This window comes from Rhinatrema bivittatum, chromosome 1 (genome assembly GCF_901001135.1).
Source record: "Rhinatrema bivittatum chromosome 1, aRhiBiv1.1, whole genome shotgun sequence".
In the NCBI taxonomy this organism is placed as follows: Eukaryota; Metazoa; Chordata; class Amphibia; order Gymnophiona; family Rhinatrematidae; genus Rhinatrema; species Rhinatrema bivittatum.
The window spans coordinates 130,047,946-130,070,289 of NC_042615.1; the positions used below are offsets into that span (position 1 = coordinate 130,047,946).

The following is a 22,344-nucleotide window of genomic DNA, read 5'->3' on the forward strand; positions in this document are numbered from 1 at the left end:
AAATCAAGCAATCGTACGCATGGAAAAAAATATTATAGTCAGATAACAAAAAGCCAATGTCTTAGCAAATTATAGTGCATGAAGAACTGTTGACATTCAAGACCAGCATGTGACCCAATTAAAAACACATGACAGAGCACTGTAGCTGCTTGCACACTAGAACAATTCAAGCCCTGATGGTAGAGACCTGTACACACCAAGGAAATATTTGTTATGACTTGCAATTGTTTACTACTGTACTGAACAGATTTTTACAGATTGATGTGGAGAAGATCTTCAATGGTGCAGGCTACTGCTCCTGTTTCCCACTCTTGCTGTGTGTGATGACTAATCACATCCAGAGCCACTGGTTTCCTGCAGCAAGTTTTTCAAGGCCCTGCTGCAAGAGTTAGCAAATTCTGTGGCAGATTTTTTAAAATTTTGCAGCAATTATGTGGGAAATTTGCATACATTTGCATAACGAATCATACCTTCGACCACGGGAAAAAACATTATTGAAAATTATTCAGGTTGTTTGTTTAAAAGAAATATTTAAACTATATGGAGTGAATTTTAAAAGCCCGCTGCGTGCCAAAATTGGGATATATGCAAGTATGTCTGGTCGGTGCGTGCTAAGTGGATTTTAAAAGCCTCCCGTGTACGCGTGTATTTCCCGGTACACGCACAAGTAAGAATGGCCAAAAAAGGGGTGGGCGTGGGAATGGACTGGGTAGGGAAAGGGAGGGACATGGACATTCCAGGACTTTAACATGAAATGTGCGCATAAGTATTTATGCACATAAGTGCGCGCAGAGTTCCCCAGCCATGTAACTTTACTACTGATATGGATGGTGTGTAAGTAATAAAATTTAAAAAATCTAGACTAGTCAGCAGGGTTTTAAGTGTCAGGGCTAACAGTGGGAAAGGGAAACTATTAAACTAGGGGGGTTGGGAAGTTCTATTCCTTAACTGGGAGAACTGGGAAAACTCTTTATGGTGTCAGCACGCGTCCCTTATAAAATTCCCCACTTAAGCAGGTAGAAGCGGCATTTGCATGCACATGTGCGTGTCCATATAAAATTGGGCACACATGTACGATCATGCAGCCTATTTTATACCATGTTTGCATATATGCGCATATGTTAGAAAATGGCCGCACCTTTGGCATGAGCCAGCATTCACTGTGTACATGTGCACCCATGCGTCAGTATCAAAGTTACCATCCTTATGAATACTAAATTTGCCAAGTACAAAATTAAACAATTAATCAAGATGTGAGAGTGAATTTTCAAAGGAGTTCTGAACAGAAAATTAGCATATACACACATTAGGTGCTTGTGCTCCCATACATGCTATTTTATAAACATCAAAAGCACACATGTACTTTTTGATTTCACATGCACATTTATCTGTGCAAAAAAAGAGCGGTCTAAGGGCATTCCTGTGCAGGGGAAGAGGTATGTGCGTAAGTTGCTATTTTATAAGAGAGTTACGCAAATATATTAGGCAACTAATTCATGCAGTTTTATACCTGCTAATTATCTAACACAGGGGTGCTTAAACTGGTCCTTGGGACCTCCCCAGCCAGTCGGATTCTCGGAATATCTGTAATGAATATGTATAAGATTTATTTTTATGTACTTCCACCTACGAATGCAAGTATTTCTCATGCATGGTCATTAGTGATATCCTGAAATCCTAACTGGCTGGGCGTGGGGCCTGAGGACCGTTTGCGCACCCATGTGCTAGATAATTAGCAGGTGTAAAATTACGTGAATAAGTTTCCTAATGTATTTGCATAAATTTAATCTAGCACAATTGATATCAGATTTGTCTGTTGTCTGCTATTGGTTGGATGGGAGGTCTGGGTCAACTGAAAGTAGCTCAGGGTGAAGAACTAAGAGGACCAGGAGAAGTAATGGGTGAATTGGAAGGGGTACTGGCAAATTGATGTTTTCAATTAGGCATGCATATTTTAAAATATACTGACTTTCATATATAAATCAGGCTTTTACGTGAAAAGTTCAATTTATTTTTTGTATGTAAAATATACATGCATATGTTTATAAAATAGGAAAGTATATGCTTTTTATGCATTGCAGGCATTCATTCATAATCAAATATATGCGTGTATATTGGGGAGTAGACATATGCGTATTTTATAATATGCTCACAAAGCAAGACCCGAAAATACAAATCAATCAAACACCAAGCTGGCCCAACTCTGATTCAGCATCATCACTGGAAATCCAAAATATCATCAAAAAAATGAACCCAGCTAAGCACCCTATCGACAGCATACCCATACAGACGATCAAAGCCATCGAATAACAAAAACGTTAATCGATATCGTGAACCTATCCCTCACAGAAGGAAACTACCCCGACTGCCTAAAATCAGCAATTATCAAACCCATACTGAAAAAGACCAACCTTGATCAAGAAAACCCACTAAACTACCGAACCATATCAAGCCTACCATTCATTGCCAAAATTATTGAAAAAAATCATCCACTCCCAACTCAGTGACCACCTGAAAGGAACAACACCCACGCAATTCGGCTTCAGGAAACAACTAAACACTGAATCACTACTCCTATCTTTAAACGACACTGTGTTCAAAGGATTTGACAACGGCCACAGCTACCTTCTAGTCCTACTAGACCTATCAGCAGCCTTCAACACAGTAAACCATTCAATAATGATTGACCGTCTATCTGAAATTGGTGTAACCGAAAAAACCCTTCAATGGTTCTCATTAGGGATGTGAATCGTGTGATCGATCGTCTTAACGATCGAATTTGGCTGGGGGGGGAGGGAAATCTGATCGTCATGTTTGGTTTTTTTTTAAAATCGTTAAAAATCATAAATCGGGGGAGGGCGGGAAAACCGGCACACCAAAACAACCCTAAAACCCACCCCGACCCTTTAAAACAAATCCCCCACCCTCCCAAACCCCCCCCCCCCAAATGTTTTAAATTACCTTGGGTCCAGTGGGAGGGTCACGGCGCGATCTCCCGCTCTCAACCCGTATGACATAGTGAGGGCAAAAGTAGCGCCGGCGCCATTTTGAATATTGGCAATACGGCGCGAGTGCAGGAGGTCGCTCCTGGACCCCCGCTGGACTTTTGGCAAGTCTTGTGGGGGTCAGGAGGCCCCCCCCAAGCTGGCCAAAAGTCCCTGGGGGTCCAGCGGGGGTCCGGGAGAGATCTCCTGCACTCGTGATGTCGGGTGTCAGGAACCAAAATGGCGCCGGCGCTACCTTTGCCCTGTCATATGGTAAGAGCAAAGGGCCACCGGCGCCATTTCTATTAACGCAGCTGTGGCCCGAGAGCGGGAGATCGCGCCGGGACCCCCCCACTGGACCCCAGGTAATTTAAAACATTTTGGGGGGGTTCGGGAGGGTGGGGGATTTGTTTTAAAGGGTTGGGGTGGGTTTCAGGGTTGTTTTGGTGTGCCGGTTTTCCCGCCCTCCCCCGAGGATTGTTTTAAATCGTCAAAAAATGATTCACATCCCTAGTTCTCATCCTATCTATCACAAAGGACTTATCAGGTGTCAATCAACGACACCCTCTCAAAGAAAATAAACCTTGACACTGGAGTTGCCCAAGGCTCAGCACTATCGGCGACACTCTTCAACATCTATCTTCTCCCGATATGCCACTTCCTCTCAAACCTTAAACTGACTCACTTCATATATGCTGACGCCATCCAAATACTTATCCCAATACACAACTCTCTGGAAGACACCTACAAAAAAACAGCCAAAATAAAGCAACTACTAACCAACATGAGACTTATCCTAAACATTGATTAGATAGAAATAATCATGCTGGATAGAAAGAACAACCCTACGCACTTACCACCACTCAACATAATTAATCAAAAGACTGCAATCTCCCCTGTCACCCATGCCTACAACCTAGGAGTCATAATCGACAAGGAACTATCCTTCAAGAACCACATCTCCGTTAAAATCAAAGACGGATATCACAAACTCCTAACCCTACGACATCTAAAATCTTTCCTTTTCCCCCCAACAACTTCAGAACAGTCCTCCAACTACTCATCTTCTCCAACCTGGATTACTGCAACTCCCTGCTATTCAACTTACCTCTCATCACCATCCGACCTCTCCAAATCCTTCAAAATACAGCCGCCAGAATACTCATAGGAAAGAAAAAATACGATCACATTACTCCAACTCTCATTTCACTACACTGGCTCCCAATAAAATACAGGATAGTTACAACAATTTGTGGAAGCTCAGCAATCTAGTGTAGGCGCAATAGAAACGCCTATTGCAGAATCATCTCCTACAAGTGTTTTACCGATAAGTGAGTAGCTATCATAGGGCATAGAGTTATAAACAGTTGGTTTATGAAAGCCTAATGTTGTTTAATTATCCAAAAATATCTCCTTAATTTCTTGTGTCCCTTAAATTCAGCCTCCTTTTCTCTCATTTATGTTTGCTGCTATTATTTACAGTTTCTTTTTCAGTTTAGTGTTATTGATTCTTGATATATGAAAAACAAAATTAGAAGGTTTCACAAATAATAATTTTCTCTAATTATTGTCTATTATATTTTGTTTTTTTGTATATATATGGTATTTTACATATGTTTAGATTAATTATGTTTCTTTGTAAATTGAAATGAAAAATGATAAATAAAGAAAAAAAAATACAGAATAGACTACAAAATACTATCCATAATACAAAAAGGTGTTGCTGGTTCCCTCCGAGGCCGCTCCGAAATCGGAGCGGCCTCGGAGGGAACGTTCCTTCTGCCTCCCCCCACCTTCCAAACCCTTCCCCTACCTAACGCACCCCCCCAGCCCTATCTACACCCTCCTACCTTTATTCCCCTTTCCTTTATTCCCAAACTTATGCCTGCTCGAGGCCCAGTCACACAAATATCTCCTATTTTTGCAGAGTGTAGGGCTTTTAAAATTCGCCCTTTTATCTTTATTTACCACTTTAACACATACACATTAGTAGACTGCCATTAACTTCAGACCAGTGTATTCCAATTACTCATACAGGTTCGTTACAGCTCAGTGTTGCACAGTAATATTCTACAGGAGCTGCCTGAGCCCAGCTCTTATTCCTCCCCTGCTGGGCCCCACCCACAGAGCTTTCACTTACAAGCAGGTCAATACAGTAAAGTGCGGCCGCGGTTACCCTGCTCCTAACCCGCTTTCTACTCACTTTTCGGCCGAGTTAGTCCAACCCGCGATACACTATCCCCTTTAACCCATTCTTACCGCCTCTTTAAATCACCAGGTAACCCCTTCCGCCCGCGGCATGTATATTAGATGTAAACGATCGAATTAGCTATTCCCTCCCATACAGTAATGCGCGCCCCAACTATCGCTTTTTTAACCTGCTGCTTTGCCGCGCGTTTAACCTGCTAACTTACCGCCTACCCTTACCCCTGCATTAGAGGCAGGGGTAAGGGTGAGCCGCTCAAGGCGTGACGTCACGTCGTTTGGCATCACGGCATGTGACGTCACGTCTTGAGCGGCCCAATTGCACGCACAGGGGCTGCTTTCGCCCGTGCAGGCATCCATCTTCGCCGGCGGGGCCGCTTTTGCCGCCGGCTGCCCCCCGGGAGGCAGGGGAGCCGCGGTCCGTCTCCGCCGATGTCCATCTCCGGAGGAGGGCTGCAAGAAAAGTAAGTCGCTTCATTGCTTCACACTTTACATGTCGTTTCACCATTCCTCTCTCCCCCCCTCCCTGCGCCTTGCTTCAGGAGGAGGGGGAGAGAGGACTGGCAATCCCGAGCGTAGGAGAACCGTCCACTTCCTGGTACCTGTCATTTCAAATGTCATTTGAAATGACATTTGAAATGACAGATACCAGTGTGTCTGTGAAGCATTAGGCCAGCGCACCCAGGATACTGTATAGCGCTCTCTACAGTAAAATGGGTTGCGCAGGCCTAACGCTTCACGGACGCTTCTTGGACGCGGCTTGCATTTGCAAGCTATTTAAATACAGTATCGAGCGGTAGGTGAGCCGGACTGTGCGTGCGGCAACTGCGGGTGCGCCGGGCACTAATGCAGCTCTTCCTACCGCTCCTTACTGTATCGGCTTGAAGGGGAATTAAAGGGAAGCAGGCAACCTGCCTGATCCCACACCGGTTTAAGGGGGAACATAGGGGCACTGCCTTACATACCCCCCCCCACACAGCGTTTACTGGCTACTCCGCAGCCTCATTCACTGGGGTCTCTACAGTGCCACCTTCTGGGCTCTCCATGGTTCCTTCCTCTGGGTTTTCCTCAGAGCCTCACTCACTGGGATCTCTGCAGCACCACCCTATGAGCTTTCCATGGCATCCTTCACGTTCCTTTCAGTGCCCTCTCTCTCTGGGCTTCTCATGGCAGTTGTCTCAGGACTCCCGGTAATGCTTGGGCACCCTACAGGGTCTTCATCAGGATCTCCTGTAGTACCAGTCTCAGACTGTTGCCATGACTCAGTCAGCTCATCAGAAACCTCTGCCAGTCAGTCATCTAATTCTTCCATGAGCTGTTAGTACTCCTTGTCCAGCCAGTCTAGTTATTCACTCTCTTGCCTGGCTGGTACTCTTGGGAGTGGGTTCCTTTGCTCACTTACCATAGCTAGCCTTTCCAGCTACCAAACCCCGGGGTCCTCAGGTTCTCCCTCTGTCCCGGCTCCTGGGAATGGGGAACTCCCACTACACAGAAATATATGCTGTTCTTTCTTTCCAGCCCTTTGGCTGCTTTTGCTTTTCAGGTTGCTGCAGTACCCTGCCTGCTCCACTTCAGGTTTTCCTGTGGCTGCAAACCTCAATCTACAGAGTAGTTTGCTTGCTGGAAGACAGCCCCACTCTGTTCCCATTCACTACACTCAAAACTCACTCTGGCAGCTTTTCCAGGGACACACCCTGCTCAGCATAGGCTTGCCGCACCAGTGTTCCTTCCTCTTTTGTTTTTTAAGCAAAAAAGATACAAAAAAAATAAAAAGCCTGCGAAACCAGCAACACCTTTTAAATCCCTATTTACCTCCCAGTAGAGCTTCTCTTTTTAGCTGGTTCAAACCTACCACTTTCTGGCTGTCCCTGAAACCAGACCCACTCACAGTTTCCTCTCTACCTGAAACTTTTTTTCTTCAGTGCAGCTTCTGAGCCATATCCATTCATAAACCACCATGCTCTGTGCACCTCTACACTCTGTACTTTGTTTTAGAATCACAGGCTCCCTATGTTCTGTACTTCATTTTAGAACCACAGGTCCTTTTCAGAACTTTCTGTATTCCAGACAGTTTGCTTCTCTCCAGTCCAAGGAACATAGAGGCACTAACTCACAGTGCAGCTTTGTGTAAAGGTTTTTAAAACTTTTTTAAAGATTTTTGACCAGTGGATGAATTTTGGAATTTACAATGTGTATCATTCTGTTCATATAAGTATTCTGTCTATCCAAACTCCTTATCTGCAATTCATTTTAATTTATTTTAATGTATTTGTTATTCTATTACTTATATAATGTAATGCATGAGCTCTACTCCTGATGCAGGCATTCTTGTCAAAACATGGCCATGTCACCTTTTAATATTCATTAATAAAATTTTAATATGCTGGCCCCATGTTATGGAACTCCATGCCCTCTGAGTTGCGACTAGAACTGTCCACCAAGTTATTTAAACAAAAACTCAAACATGGTTATTCACTCAAGCTTACACATGATTCTAATCTTCTCCCCCATAGCTTCTATCTGCCATTCCTTTCATTCTTTATCCTGCCTCTCTCACCCTTTCTTTTCATCTCCTTATAACCCTAGAGGTTCACATAGGTATCCACTTTCCCGATATGTCCTTGCCACCCACCCCTAATGATACGTTCTTGTTTCACACGTATCGCCTCCCCTAATATGTAACGTCTGTTACAGCCTCTCTCTCCCAACTTTTTACCCTTTCTCCTACCATCCCACTCACCCAACCTTCCCCGTCTTACTAAGTTATTTCCACCAATGTTAATTTTTAAGCTATTCTTAAGTAATATCCTAAGTTGTTTTATCTATTAATTACACTTTGCTATGCATATTTAACTAACTTAACCCTTGTTTGCCTCCTCCACATTGAGTTGCTCTTTATAATAGTTTTACCATTATTAATTTGTTTTATGTATAATGCTTTGGCATATAGTTAACTTTTACTATCTTGTTCTATGTATAATGCTTAGGCGTATGCTAATATGTTCTCTGTACACCAACGTGATATCTTGATAAGCGTCAGTATATAAAAACAAATAAATAAATAAATAAATAAATAAATAATATTCATTGATTTATGACTTTTGCAATTTATTAAATCATTTTTTAATCCGTTTGACTGTTTTTATTTTGGCTGGCCATTTATTCTAAATACTTAATTTGGTTTATTCTTATTCTACAATTCTTCTGTTGTACAATGAGGCAGATGCCAAGCATATGCTGGAAAAAATACATAGTGATTTCACATACATTCCCACTAGATGTAATCCTGCCTCTTTTTTCTCATGGGGAAAAGTATACATGCTAGTTACTAGCACTGAGGGGAAATAAGAAGTTTGTATGTGTTATGGGCCTGTTTTACAAAAGCATTTACATTCCAAATATTAAAAATATTAAAAAAAAATATTTACAAGTGTAAATGCAATTTCCCTGTGTAAGTGGGCTTTTGAAAATTGCTACAATATATGCCATTAAATTCTCAATAGGATTTAACGAAGTGAAATATATTTAATCTGGGTAAATGGCTTTTGAAAATTGCTATGATAGAATGTTGTTGCGCTTGGAGGTGGACCCTTGTCCTGAAGCAGTGTTGGTAGGCTCCCTGGTCAGACCCAGGAAGCTCCTGCCACCAGGAAGCGGAGCACAGGAGGAGATAGAGGTTAACTGGAGCTTCACCACAGGAAGCCCGCAGTCCCACAGGGTGAAGCCCTTTGGGGACCCGGGCCGCTTGGACTTAGGTGGGCCTCGCAGGGTCTCCTAGATAGGAAGTTCAATGGTGTACCCACCAGGATCAAGGGTGCTCGGTCGACGTCACAGGTGGAGGTCTGAGGAATCAGAGAAGGCCATAACAGTGTCTGAGATGACAAGGCTAGGAGTAAGGCCAGAATCGAGGAAGCAAGGTCACTAGTAGCAGAGGTCAAGTTCCAAAGGTCAGTCCGAGAGTAGTCAGCCAAAGCAGAGGTCAAGTTCCAAAGGTCAGTCTGAGAGTAGTCAGCCAAAGCAGTCAGTTTCCAGAGGTCAGATGTGGTCGAGTAGACAGGCAGAGGTCAATATCCAGGCGGCGATCAGCGTAGTCACAAGCAGGCAGAGGTCAGTATCTGGGCAGCGACCAACGTAGTCAAGAGCAGGCAGAGGTCAGTACCAGAGAGTCATTCCAAGGTATACTGTGCTGTTCGTTCATCTCACTCTACATGCAAAACTGGCCCCTAAACCCTAAACCACCAAAACCTCACCTCAAGATCACCCTCCTATAGAGATATAAATACTTCACTACTATGAGGGCCTTGTAGATAATCACTCTCTCTCTCTCAGTCTCTCTCTCACCCCTCTCCCCCCTCAAGCCCAGAAATTGCCAAAATACAATTCCAAAAACTTATCATGAATTGCATATTGGCCATTTCAGTCACTTCACACAGCCTAATGCCAGGAAAAAAGGTGTAGTTATTTCTGATGTTAATACTGTGCAATAGCATAACACATGCCACCACACAGTGCAATATTACCCTTTATTTAACCAAATCCCACCCAAACTCCTCCCTGATCCCACCCCACCCAACAATTTGCATTCACACCATGTGTTACAATTATTTTTGCATTCATTATGTCGTTAACACCATAACGCATTTTGATGAATGACCCCGTACATTATGAGTTCCTGATATCTCATCCTATCAATTAAATCCTTTTTTTTTTTGTAAACTTCAGCTATAGAAGGAAGGTTGATGCATGAGTTATGGGAGAGCAGATCCTCTGGAGGAACCTTTATTTAGGCATTATGGAGAACCTGAAGTGGAAGCAATGAGGAGGAGAAATAGGAGATTGATGTTCTCTGCACAACATTTATTTATTTATTTAAAGCTATTTATATTCCACCAATCCACAAATCTTGGTGTATGACAAAACGTACACAATCAAAGCAAAACAAACAGCATAGTGACAAAACATGTTAAAATTAAAGAAATAGAATTCCTTATACACAAATCATATATCATACATGACTTACAGAGCAGTGGCAGAAATCACTTAGCCAGTATCTGTCAGCCAAAAAGAGATGTCAAAACCAGCCCAGCAGGCCACTGAAGGATATATTAAGAAAGAAATGCCAAGAAAAAGATATAGACTTTAGATTTTTCTAAAGCATGGGGAGTTTTTCTCTGCACTCATTTCTTCAGGTAAATTATTCCAAAGACTGGGGCCAGCAATTTTAAACATACAATGTCTTGCTTCAATAAGCCAAGGATCCCTTAGTGAGGAAATTTCTAAAAGACATTGAGATGAGGAGTGGACTGATCGACCTGGCTGATAAGTATATACTGCAGATGCAATACAAAGCAGAACCAGATTATACTGGACTTTGAAAACCAGAATGAGAGCTTTGAATCTTATTCACCATGGGACTACTAGACAATGTAACGCAGCTAAAACCGGGGAGATGTGCTCTTGTAATGTGAACCATAAATCAGGTGAGCTGCCAAATTTTGTATTAATTGACAAGATTTCAGGTATGGAATAGGAAGATGCAGAAAAGAACACTGCAATAATTAAGAAAAGACAAGATTAGTGATTGTGTAACTGAATAGAAATCAGACTGATCAAGTAGAAGTTTTAAAGAGCGCAGAAGGCCCAATATACATGCGAGGACTGGCCAAGCAAAATCGTCTGCACAGGAGCAGTAAACACTCTGACTCCAGCCTTTTCTTTTGCAATTTCACTTTATTAATTTCACACAGCAAAATAAATTTCACAACCCTGCCTACCTTCGCAGTCTTCTGTACACACAACTTCCCAGAGTGGTTCAGGAGCTACTACTCCTGAAGGGACAGGGGCCTCTCTCTATCCCAGCCAGGCTTACCCTCTTAATCCCCACTAGCTGGTCACACCCTCGGAGGTCCTCCTGCCCTGCAGGGTCCTGTCCATAGAACACTCTCTTTTGGGGCATTAAGGTGGACCAGGCACCTAGCTTTGTCCTGCACAACTTTATAGGGAAAAACTAGGGGCACTCTCTCACATACCCCTCCCCTCAGCTTGGATCCGTTGGGTCCTGGATTCTAACCAGGGAAAAGTTTCATATTGGCAGTCTCCCTCATTGGCCCTCTTGCCACTAAACTTGGGTCCAGGGTTCTAGGGTTACTCTAGCAAGCACTACCAGCATCATCCAGGGTGTCATTCGCGCAGTGTGCATCCCCAGTCTTTTTAATGAGTCCTTTGCTGGCACAGGGTTCAAATTCCACAACAGAGCTTCTTGGACTAGCTGGAGGACATCAAGTGCTGGCTCCTCTGATACCAGCTGTGAGCACTTCCTGGCATCTGGTGTTTCCTTTGTAGATAATCAAGACAATGAAGGATACAAAAAGAGATACAAAATATCCTCTCTCACATATGTATAATACACACACATAGAGAGAACATCTACAATATATATGTATTTCTATGCTTAAACAAAATTTGTAATCTTTTTTAATGACTTTAGTTACAAAAATACAACATGAAATAGTTTACAAAGCACTTAGGTAATAATCATTATTACAAATAGCTCCAAACCTCTCCAAATCACAACACACTTTACAAACCCATTCACACAAATTATCATACGCACCTACACCATACATACTAATCATATTAGTATGTTAAAACAAAATGAATCATAAATAAAATCATCAATACAACATCTTGCTCAGCATCCTAAAAATAACTATATATATATAAAATCTCCTTTAGGTCAGTTCCAAAGTTTTTAATATGTGTGAACCAATGATAAAAAATATCCCTTAATAAAAAGACTTCTTGATATCACTTCTGAATAGATCCAGTATAGAAATCACTGCTAATATGGGGATTTCTATAGAATTCCCTTATTCTGAAACATTCATTATATGATTCCCTGGTAAATTCAACTTGGGAAACGTGGATGTCTCAATGGTTTTTATTAAGGGATTAATATGCTTTGTGAACTATTTCAAGTTGTATTTTTGTAATTAAAGCTATTTAAAAATATTAAACATTTGGGGTTTGGGACTATCTCTATCGATGATTAGGACCTAAATGCTCTGTATATTATTTCATGTTCTATTTTTGTAATTAAAGTCATTAAAAAATATTTAAAATGTTGTTTAAGCATACGAATATATATATTGTAGATGTTGTCTCCTTTGTAGAGCCACTTCTTGGCGCTTCTGTATCCCCAGTTGCTGGGGTCCCCTCTGGGCTCTCCGTGGTCTCCTCTTCCAGATTCTCTACAGCGCTCCCTCTGGGTTCTCTGTGGTTTCCTTTTCTGTTATCTCTGCAACACCTCCCTTTGGGCTCTCCGCGGTGACCTCCTTTGGGTTCTCCACAGCGCCGCCCACTGGAGTTTTCACTGTGCTTCCCTCTGGAATCCCTGCGACATCTCCCACTGGGGTCTTCACCTTGCCCTCCTCTAGGGTCATGGCGGTGCCCCCCTCCGGGGTCTTGGTGGCAGCAGTTCCAGCTGGTTTCCCTACTATGTCCACAGATGGCCAATCAGCGCTGCATCCCACAGGCCAGTCTATGCCGCCCCCTTCGGGATACTCTGGGCTGCCGCTTCCTGGAATGGCTACAAAGTTCCACCATGAGCTCTCTGTTACTTCCAACACAGTCACTGCAGGCTCCAGATCTTGGCCCTCCTCCTGCCGGCTTGAGCTGCAGTCAGGAGCATCCCTCAGATGCTGGCCTCCCACTGGGTTCTCTGCAGGGGCCTTCTCAGGATAATTGCCAGTGCTTTGCTCTCCTCTCAGGCAGCCTAAGCTCTCCTTTGTAAGGTGGCATGAAGGGCATTGTTTGCTTTTAGGATCTTTTTAACCTTATCCTAGGACAGCTGACTCTGTCTGAGGCTCTCCTAATACTTCCTTTGCCCTTCTAGAAGTCTCTGAATTGATGCTTGCGAAGGCCATTCAGTCAGGCTTCCAGACTGCTGCATTCTGGTACTGCTCTCTCTTTTTGTCTCTCTTGAGAATCTAAGATTATTAGGGCCTGGCCCTGTGCACACACCCTGATTTCTTTAGTCTAACAGGGGATCAAGCACTATTTCAGACCAGTGTACAACTGTGTGATTTTTTTTTCTTGCTCTACACTTTTTTTTTTCAATAAAGGAAAAAAGAGTAAAACAAAACATGTCTCACTGGCTCTTTCTATACTTTGATACAGGCCTTCACTTTGGACAGAGCTTGTCTCTTGAGTCCACAGAAAACTTAAACCTACTCTTCTCCAGGCCCCAAGACTGCTCTCTGCTTTAAAGACAATTTCACTCTTTTTTCTTTTCTTTATCTCTGTGCTCTGCACTCCTAGCAGCAGTTTGGCTTCAGTGTGTCTGTGAGCCACACCCTTTCACCTTCAACTGCTACTGGAAGGCCACATAACAAACAAACTTTTCTTCCTTCCAAACAAACTTTTCTCGTCATTCCTTCTGGAGGCTTTTCTCTGTATCAGGATTAGAGAAAAAAAATCCTATGAATGACACCATATGTGCGGACTGGCAGAGCAAAATCCTCTGGACTGGAGCAGTAAACACTCTGACTCCAGCCTTTTCTTTTGCAATTTCACTTTATTAACTTCACACAGCAAAATAAACTTCATAACACTGCCTACCTTTGCAGTCTTCTGTACACACAACTCCAAAGAGCAGTTCAGGAGCTACTGAAGAGATGGGGACTTTTCTATCCCAGCTGGGCTTACACTCTTAATCCCCACTAACTGGTCACGCCCTCTGAGCTCCTCCTGCCCCGCAGGATCCTGCCCATAGACTACTCTCCCTTTTTGGGATTTAAGATGGACCAGGAATCTAGCCTGATCCTGCACAGATTTAGAAGGGGAAACTAGGGGCACTCTCTCACATTATAGTAAGATGTTTGGACTAGTGAATTAAAGTGTGGATATAAAGATAATGAGCAGTCCACTTGGACCCACAAATTATGTACTTGAATGTGAATTTTAAAAGTCCGATGCACACCAAAACCTGGCGATACGAGAATGTTGGGCCAGTGCACGCCGAGCAGATTTTAAAAGCCACCCAAGCGCGCACGTATCTCCGGCCACGCACACAAATGAACAGTTCTGAAAAAAAGGGGGCATGTGGGTATGGTTTGGGTAGGGCAGGGCATGGGCACTCCTGGATTTCAACTTCAAATTAGCGCATAAATATTTACGCTCACAGGCACGAGCCGTGGTCCCCTGCTTCAAAACTTTACTTCTGCTATGGAGGATGTGTAAGAAATAAAATAAAGATAAATAAACAGATCGGCGGAGTTTTAAGGGTCAAGGCTAACCGGGGGAAAGGGAGGCTATTAAACCAAGAGGGTTTGGAAGTCCTATTCCTTACCTGTGCGAACTGGGAGTGAACTGGTAGAACTGGTAATGGCATCGGCACACGTGTCTTTTAAAATCCCCCCGCTTACGTGGTAGAAGCGGCATTTGCACGCATATTTATTTATTTATTTGTTTGTTTTTATATACCAATATTCGATTTTACATATCACATCGGTTTACAGTGAACTGAGTGGTGCTGGAAACCTCAGTGTTTCCTTTTATCTATTACAGAGGAACATCTATTACAGATAAGCAATTAAACAAATAATCAAAGGTGTAGAACATAGCAGCAGCTATAGGGAGGAGGAATAGCCTAGTGGTTAGAGCAGTGGGCTATGAACCACTAGACCAAGGTTCAAGTCCCTCTGTCACTCCTTGTGACCGTGGGCAAGTCACTTTACCCTCCATTACCTCAGATACAAAACTTAGATTGTAAGCCCTCTGATAGATAGAGAACTATCTGAATGTAAACTGATGTGATATCTCAGATTGAATGTTGGGATAAAAATAATAAACATAGAAGAAGATATTAACTAAAGTGGTATTGTGATCTTTACAGATAGCAATTGTACATAGTCATAAGTAAGGAACATAGGATATAGTGTTAACTAAAGTGGAGTTGAGAGGTTCCTTTTGTTTATTACAGATACAAAGTTGTACATAATCGTAATTACAGGGCACATGGTATAGCTAAACAAATTTGCATAGGTATAATATAAAGCAAGGGGTATAAGGTTGATTAAGGAGTGCTGAGGGAATTACTATGAGGATGACTGGGTGAGCAGGGAAAAACTGGGGTGGGTAGGGAGAGGAGTCAAGTGTCATTTTGAGTTTGATTGGGGTGATTGATGTTTGAAATTGACGCATTTATGTGGGATGGGCGTATATTCTTTTTCTCAGTGACAGGGGTTAGAGGTCGGTTTTAGGATGAGGACACGTTATTGTTGCAAATGCTTTGTGAAAGAGCCAGGTTTTAAGGATTTTCTTGAAAGATTGGGTTGTCGGATCTGTTCTTAGTTCTATGGAAGTTTATTCCACAGGGTGGAACCGGCCAGGCATGTACACTCAGGTCAGGCTATTTTATAATATGCACATATATATCTGCTTATGTTATAAAATGGCCACATCCTTGGGTGTGGGCCAACAAATGTGCACATATTTGTGCTTGAGCATCTGTTTAAAAGTTACCATCCCAGTTCTTATTAGGTACAGAGATACCATCAAGTGAGAAGCTAAGGAGAACATTATCGACCTCAGATTTGGGATAGAAGCATGACTTCAGGTTTTCTAAAATTGTCAAATAGCTACTCCCTAATCCAGGATAATTACAAAGATATCTTCTCCAGAGCCAGATCAACAGAAGAGGTGATGGAAAAAGAACTGGATGTGAACATACAATTTAAAAGAGGCATCCATGATGCGCTGGTGGTGGAGTCTTGGCCCAAGATGGGGTTGACGCTACCTGCAGGGCAAGCCCTACGGGTCCCCACCATCAGGAGGCGGAGCAATCTAGGAGACGGAGGCCGACTGGAGCTTCGCCAATACCAGCCCTCGTTCCCCACAGGATGAGCCCTTGGGTGCCAGGGCCAGCTGGTCTTAGGTGGTCCTCCGTGAAAGGACTCCCAGTAGATGGTAGCAAAGACCAGCAGAGGAGACAGGGGACCCTGGAAGGTCCGGACGAGGCAGGGTTACGAAGACCTGGACGCCAATGGAACAGCGTAGGACATGGGGCATCCAGGTAACAGAAGGCGAAAGCCTAAAAGGCCAAGTCCGTAGGAAACTGAAGAGTAGTGCAAGGCAAGCTGAAGTCTGGGCAGGCGGTGAACAGGCAAGGTACGAGGAAGAGGAGCAAGGGTCAGGGCCAGGAGATCAATACAAGTGTAGTCCAACGAAGCAGGGGTCAAAGTCAGAGAGTCAGTTCAAGCGTAGTCCAATGAAGCAGGGGTCAAAGCCGGAGAGTCAGTCCAAGTGTAGTCCAACGAAGCAGGGGTCAAAGCCAGAGGGTCAGTCCAAGAGTAGTCCAACGAAGCAAGGGTCAAAGCCGGAGAGGCAGTCCAAGTATAGACCAATGAAGCAGGGGTCAAAGCCAGAGGGTCAGTCCAAGCGTAGTCCAACGAAGCAGGGGTCAAAGCCAGAGAGTCAGTGCAAGTGGAGTCCAACGAAAGGGGTCAAAGCCGGAGAGTCAGTCCAAGGGGACAAGGAGAAGACGAAGGAGCAAACAAATACAGCAATCGTGGAGACCTGTTTCCAAGGCAGGGTAACAAATGGCTGGGACCTGCCTTTTATACAGAGGCCCAGTGATGTCATCATCTGGGGCCACGGGCTACTTTCCCACCTGGCTCCTTTAAGAATCGTGGTTGCGTGTGCGCACACCTAAGCCAGGGCCCAGAGGAAGCAGGACAGCGGTGTCACTCCGCGGCCCACGCGATGATACCCGCTGGGCGCGGGAAGGAGCCACACAGGAGTCAGAAGTGGCAGAGGAAGTTGCAGGCACTCAGAGACTGAGATGGCTGCCCACCACCATGAGCAAAGATGTACCGGAGCTAGCAGCTGGGATCCTGGGGTGAGTAGGCCCGGGCCTACCGTGGCCGGGACACGTAAAAATCCAGGCTAGCAAAAAGTGAATAGAGGTGAGTTAAATATTGAAAATAATATGTGAGAGAGAAGAGACTTGAGGAACTTCTGTGGGCAAAGCATATAAGTCAGTAAAAGCACCACCCATCCGTACCCTATAAGATCTGTTTGACAAGAAAATCAAGAGTGAACAGTGGCACCAGTTCCCAAGCTCCAGCAGTATCTTATGATTTAAAGTATTGAAGGCTGAGGATAAGTCCAACATAACAAACAGATACTGAATACCATAACTGACTTCTTTCTATTGAATATCAAATAGGTGTTATGCTGAAACTATACATTCCAAAGAGTGAAACCTGAAGTTATGAGATCATTCAAAAAGTTTCATAATTACAGTGGGGCCTATTTGAACCTTTTAAGTAGCTTTATGCTCACTAGGAAAGGGTAAACTGGACTGGTACAAAAACAACTGCTATCCCCATTGCATGTAAGCCATATCAAACTTTTAAATTGTCTTCATTGTAATTTGAATCTAGACAAGCCCCTTTTTACAATATGACTCCATTTCATCTTTACCCATGTGAAAATGTTTTAGAAAATATAAACCACATTATATATTTCACCAAATATTTCATCTATAGACTTGAAATAATACTGTGAAATACTACATTTTACATAGCCCAAATGAATGACTGTCCCAGAATGCTTAAAATAAAAGATTAAAAACAGTCAAATAAAATCCCAGGTGATGTGTACGCAGTTGGAAGTGACCCAGCTATGTATTGACTGCCTACAGAAAGTATATTGAATAGCACTGAGGTAACTTGGATTTAATGGCATGCTAAATAGTTTTTGTTATATGTGCCAAATATAGGATAAGCAACAGGAAAGACAATGTAAACTCATAAGAAAGGAACCACTAACAAATTGGTATTATAAAGAAATGTATATGCTAATAACAAATTAAATTAAGTATGTTTCTAAACTGTCATATAGGCAATTTTTCCCAAATTTTTTATCATCAAAGTACTAGGAAAAATAAAATCCATTCTTAAACTTAGAAACTGTTACAATAAAAAGCTTACCACTTGTCCATTCTGTGGGTTCTTATGAGCATATGGAGGTCCACGGATATGATTCCACATCTGACCAGAAGTCATAGCAAATACAACGCACTAAAAGATAAGATATTTTCATTTTTTAAAATAATTTACGTAACTGTAGTGTAAAAATTATTAACTAGTTTAGGACCAAGTCACTAAGAAGTCTGCTAAAACCGATTTAGTGTGCATGCTAAAATTCCCCTTACCAGTCAGGTAACTAACTTAGCTCTCTGCCTTTGAGAGTTAAGCAGCTAATTTGGCTGCTCTGAAAAATTACAGTTGTGAATGGCTTCAGGGATGGAGATTTGGTTGAGGGTGGGGAGTTGGTGGACTAATACTGATTTTCAATACTAGCCACATAATTTGGTTAGCCAAACTAGGAACAGTGATAGCTGGCTTAAATCTAGCCAGCTATTCCTGCATGTTTTGCTGGTGGCCCATTATCACTCTCATACAATCTTTATAAAAATTGCAGAACCTGATAGCCCCCTCACACCCAATCCCTCCTCTCTATCTCCTGATCTCTTTAAAAACTGTGGGGACAATTTTGCACATCTTAAAGAAAGGCAAGTACAGGTACTTGCCTTTCTTTTCTCTGCTCTGCAAGCCAGGATCCAGGGCTTGGATTGAGCTGTTTCCTGCACCCAGCCCTCCATTGGACCCTCTCCTCCTCCTCCACCTCGTGGCTGTTGACCCCTCCCCCAGCTGGAAGACTGCCCTGCTTCTAATGAATGTGCTTTTAAATCTCCGTACAGGTACTTGCCTTTCTTTTCTCTGCTCTGCAAGCCAGGATCCAGGGCTTGGATTGAGCTGTTTCCTGCACCCAGCCCTCCATTGGACCCTCTCCTCCTCCTCCACCTCGTGGCTATTGACCCCTCCCCCAGCTGGAAGACTGCCCTGCTTCTAACGACTCCGCTTTTAAATCTCTGTGCTGGATGCTAAGACCCATATTGATGACATCACTTTTGAGCGACACAGAAAAGAGTCATCTATAAAAATCTAACCTGGTCAAGCGTCACGCGCCTAGCGTCACGCGCCGAAGGAGCGCGACAAAGGGGCCTGCCCCTTTGAGCGCCCCTTCGGGCAGCCCCTTCGGACTGCCCTGAAGGACCCTGGAAGACCCTAAAGTACTACACGGACCTCCTTCTCACCCAGCAGTCCCTTTTGACCCTGAGGTATCGCTGCTCACTTGCCAGCCTCTCAGCCAAGACCCATCCAGCTCCAGGACCTCCGAGTGAGTGGGCACCTCCTCAAAGTGCCTATCTCACCTCTCACAGGTGCTCATGAGCCTGCCTCCCAGCCACTGGACTACTCCCCCTAACACCTTAAATTGCTCTATTCTGTTATTTGTGCATGTTATCTAAGCTGTATAACCTGCATTGTCTGACCTGCATTGTATAACCTGCATGGTACACTATTTACACCTCTTACCCTACCTAATCAGCTTTGTGCCCTTCCCTCAGTGCCCTTCTCTCAGTTTAACTCCTTGATACCTTAATCCCCGCCTTGTACTACCCTATATCCTCGCAGTTTCCTTTTTACCTACCCCCTCTCCCTCCCTACTCCTTTGCCTACTCACCCACTATGACCACACAACACATCAACCGCATCCACCTCCCCCACAACAGACTCCCCCATTCCCATCCCCCCCGTCCCACCCCCCCCTACAAATCCCTCCTCCCTATCCTCACTACCCCCCTCAACCAATTCCTTGGACTCACTACCCTCTCCATCATTCTGTTCAACGCCCAATCACTCTCCAAAAAAACCCCCATCCTAAATGACCTCCTCACTGACACCAAGCCAGACATCTGTGCCATCACGGAAACCTGGCTCAAAGAAACAGACATTGTCCTCCTGAACCAGCTACCTACACAATCCTACAAATTCCTATCCATTCCAAGACCCAAGAAAAGAGGAGGTGGCATCCTCCTAGCCTTCAAGAAACACCTTAATCTCAAACTCTCCCACACCACATCACCCTCCAAGCTAGAAATTGGCCTCTTCAAAGCCCCCTCACTGCAAATCTGTCTCATTTATGCCCCTCCTGGATCCATCGAACGGGACCCCTCCCCCTTAATTGAATTCTTATCTGCCAACATAAACATTGAAATCCCTTCCATCATACTAGGAGACTTCAACCTCCATGTCGATGCCACCCCCCTTACCCCTTCTTGTGAGGCATTCCTTACTGCACTCCAAGCTCTAGGCCTTAGACAAATTGTTGCCTCCCCCACGCACCAAGCTGGTCACTCCCTTGACCTTATATTAATCAACCACTGCTTCCTACCATCCCACCCCCCCACCTGCTCCCCTGTACCTTGGTCCGACCACTTCCTCATAAAAGCCCTCCTCCCCCTTAACTTCCCTACTACCCCCACTCCCTCAAACAACACCACCTTCACCTTCAGGAAACCCTGCTCTGGAGATGAACTGGCTCTTGCCATTTCCAACACATCCACTAGCCTTGACTGCTCCAGTCCAGAGACTGCCATCAAATCCTGGCTCAGCATGACTCTTGAAATTGCTGACAAACTATGCCCCATCTCCAGACGTAACATTACCCAACCCACAAAAAATCATCAACCCTGGTACACGACTGAACTAAGATCCCTAAAAAATACCCTCAGGCAGCGTGAGAGAAACTGGCGTAAAGCCCCCTCACCCCAACTCGCCTCAAGTTTCAAAACTACCCTTCACCAATATAGAATAACCACCCTCAAAACAAAAAGAGACTACTTTTCAGCTAAGATCCACCAATACATGTACAACCCGAAAGCCCTTTTCAATTATGTTGCCAACCTCACCAAATCCTCTCAGCCCACTATCCCTGAGAATGATGCCTCCACTAAGAGCGAAGAAATCGCCCAGTATTTCCTCACAAAAATCACCAACATCCTCCGCAGATTTCAACACCCTTCTCCATCCACCTCCCCTTCCCCCTCCCTCCAACCTTCCCCCACTTCACCCACCCTCCAAACCCTTGACCTGACTTCCGCTAAAGAAGTGGAATCTATTCTCAGAAAACTCAAACCAGCTTCCCACCCTTCAGACACCATTCCCACAAAATCCCTCCTCTCCATCCCGAACACTATATCCAAACCCATCGCAGACATCATAAACTCCTCCCTCTCTTCAGGCTCTGTCCCAGATGCTCTTAAACAAGCTATTGTCAAGCCCCTCCTAAAAAAACCAACACTAGACCCTAAAGACCCCGCTAACTTCCGCCCTATCTCTAACCTGCCCTTCCTATCCAAAATTATGGAAAAGATTGTAAACATCCAACTTACAGAATATCTAGAAAGCAACAACATTCTGCATCCAGCCCAATACGGCTTCCGTAAATACCTCAATACAGAAACCCTCCTGCTCTCCCTCACGGACCACTTACTCATAGGCATGGACCGAGGCAACTGTTACCTCCTCGCCCTACTCGACATCTCAGCTGCCTTTGATACCATCAACCATAACCTCCTCATCAACCGGCTATCCGAAATAGGCATCTCAGGCCTAGCCCTACTATGGTTTAAATCCTACTTATCTAACAGAAAGTTCTCCGTCAAGATAGGAAACGCCAACTCCACACTCTATCCCTTGTCTCAAGGTGTCCCACAAGGCTCCTCCCTCTCCTCCACCCTTTTCAACATTTATCTCACACCTCTATGTCAGCTCCTCACAGACCTCGGCCTCAAATTCTACCTCTATGCAGATGACGTTCAAATCGTCATTCCCATTCACAACTCTCTCTCAGATGCCCTTGCCTTCTGGAACACATGTCTTGCCAACATCAATGACTTCCTCACCAACATCCACCTCGCTCTAAACTCCTCCAAAACAGAGCTGCTCCTTATCTCTCCTCACCTCCCTCCCAAACCACCGATCTCCAACGATCCAGCTTTCAACGTCATAACACCCCAACCCACAGTAAGAGACCTTGGGGTTATCATAGATCAACAACTCAATCTCAAAAAACAGATCAACTCCATCCTCAAAGAAGGTTTCTTCAAGCTTCACATCCTGAAGAAACTCAGACCCCTCCTCCACTATCATGACTTCCGCACCGTCGTCCAAGCCACCCTTTCCTCAAAGCTGGACTACTGTAATGCCCTCTTCCTTGGCCTACCCTCCTCCACCACCAAGCC

General features: G+C 44.1%; 1 protein-coding gene across 3 annotated transcripts in view; it reads right to left on the reverse strand.

The window, feature by feature from the left end:
- Positions 1-22,344, reverse strand: part of TUSC3 (tumor suppressor candidate 3) — a 248,904-nt gene that overhangs the window by 99,056 nt on the left and 127,504 nt on the right. For 2 of the 3 annotated variants that reach the window (XM_029587168.1, XM_029587161.1), the window contains one exon: positions 18,185-18,274. In XM_029587168.1, coding sequence (XP_029443028.1) covers positions 18,185-18,274 — 90 coding nt within the window. Of the gene's footprint in view, positions 1-11,665; positions 13,641-18,184; positions 18,275-22,344 lie in introns of those variants that run through there. The other variant, XM_029587175.1, reaches the window with a different exon arrangement.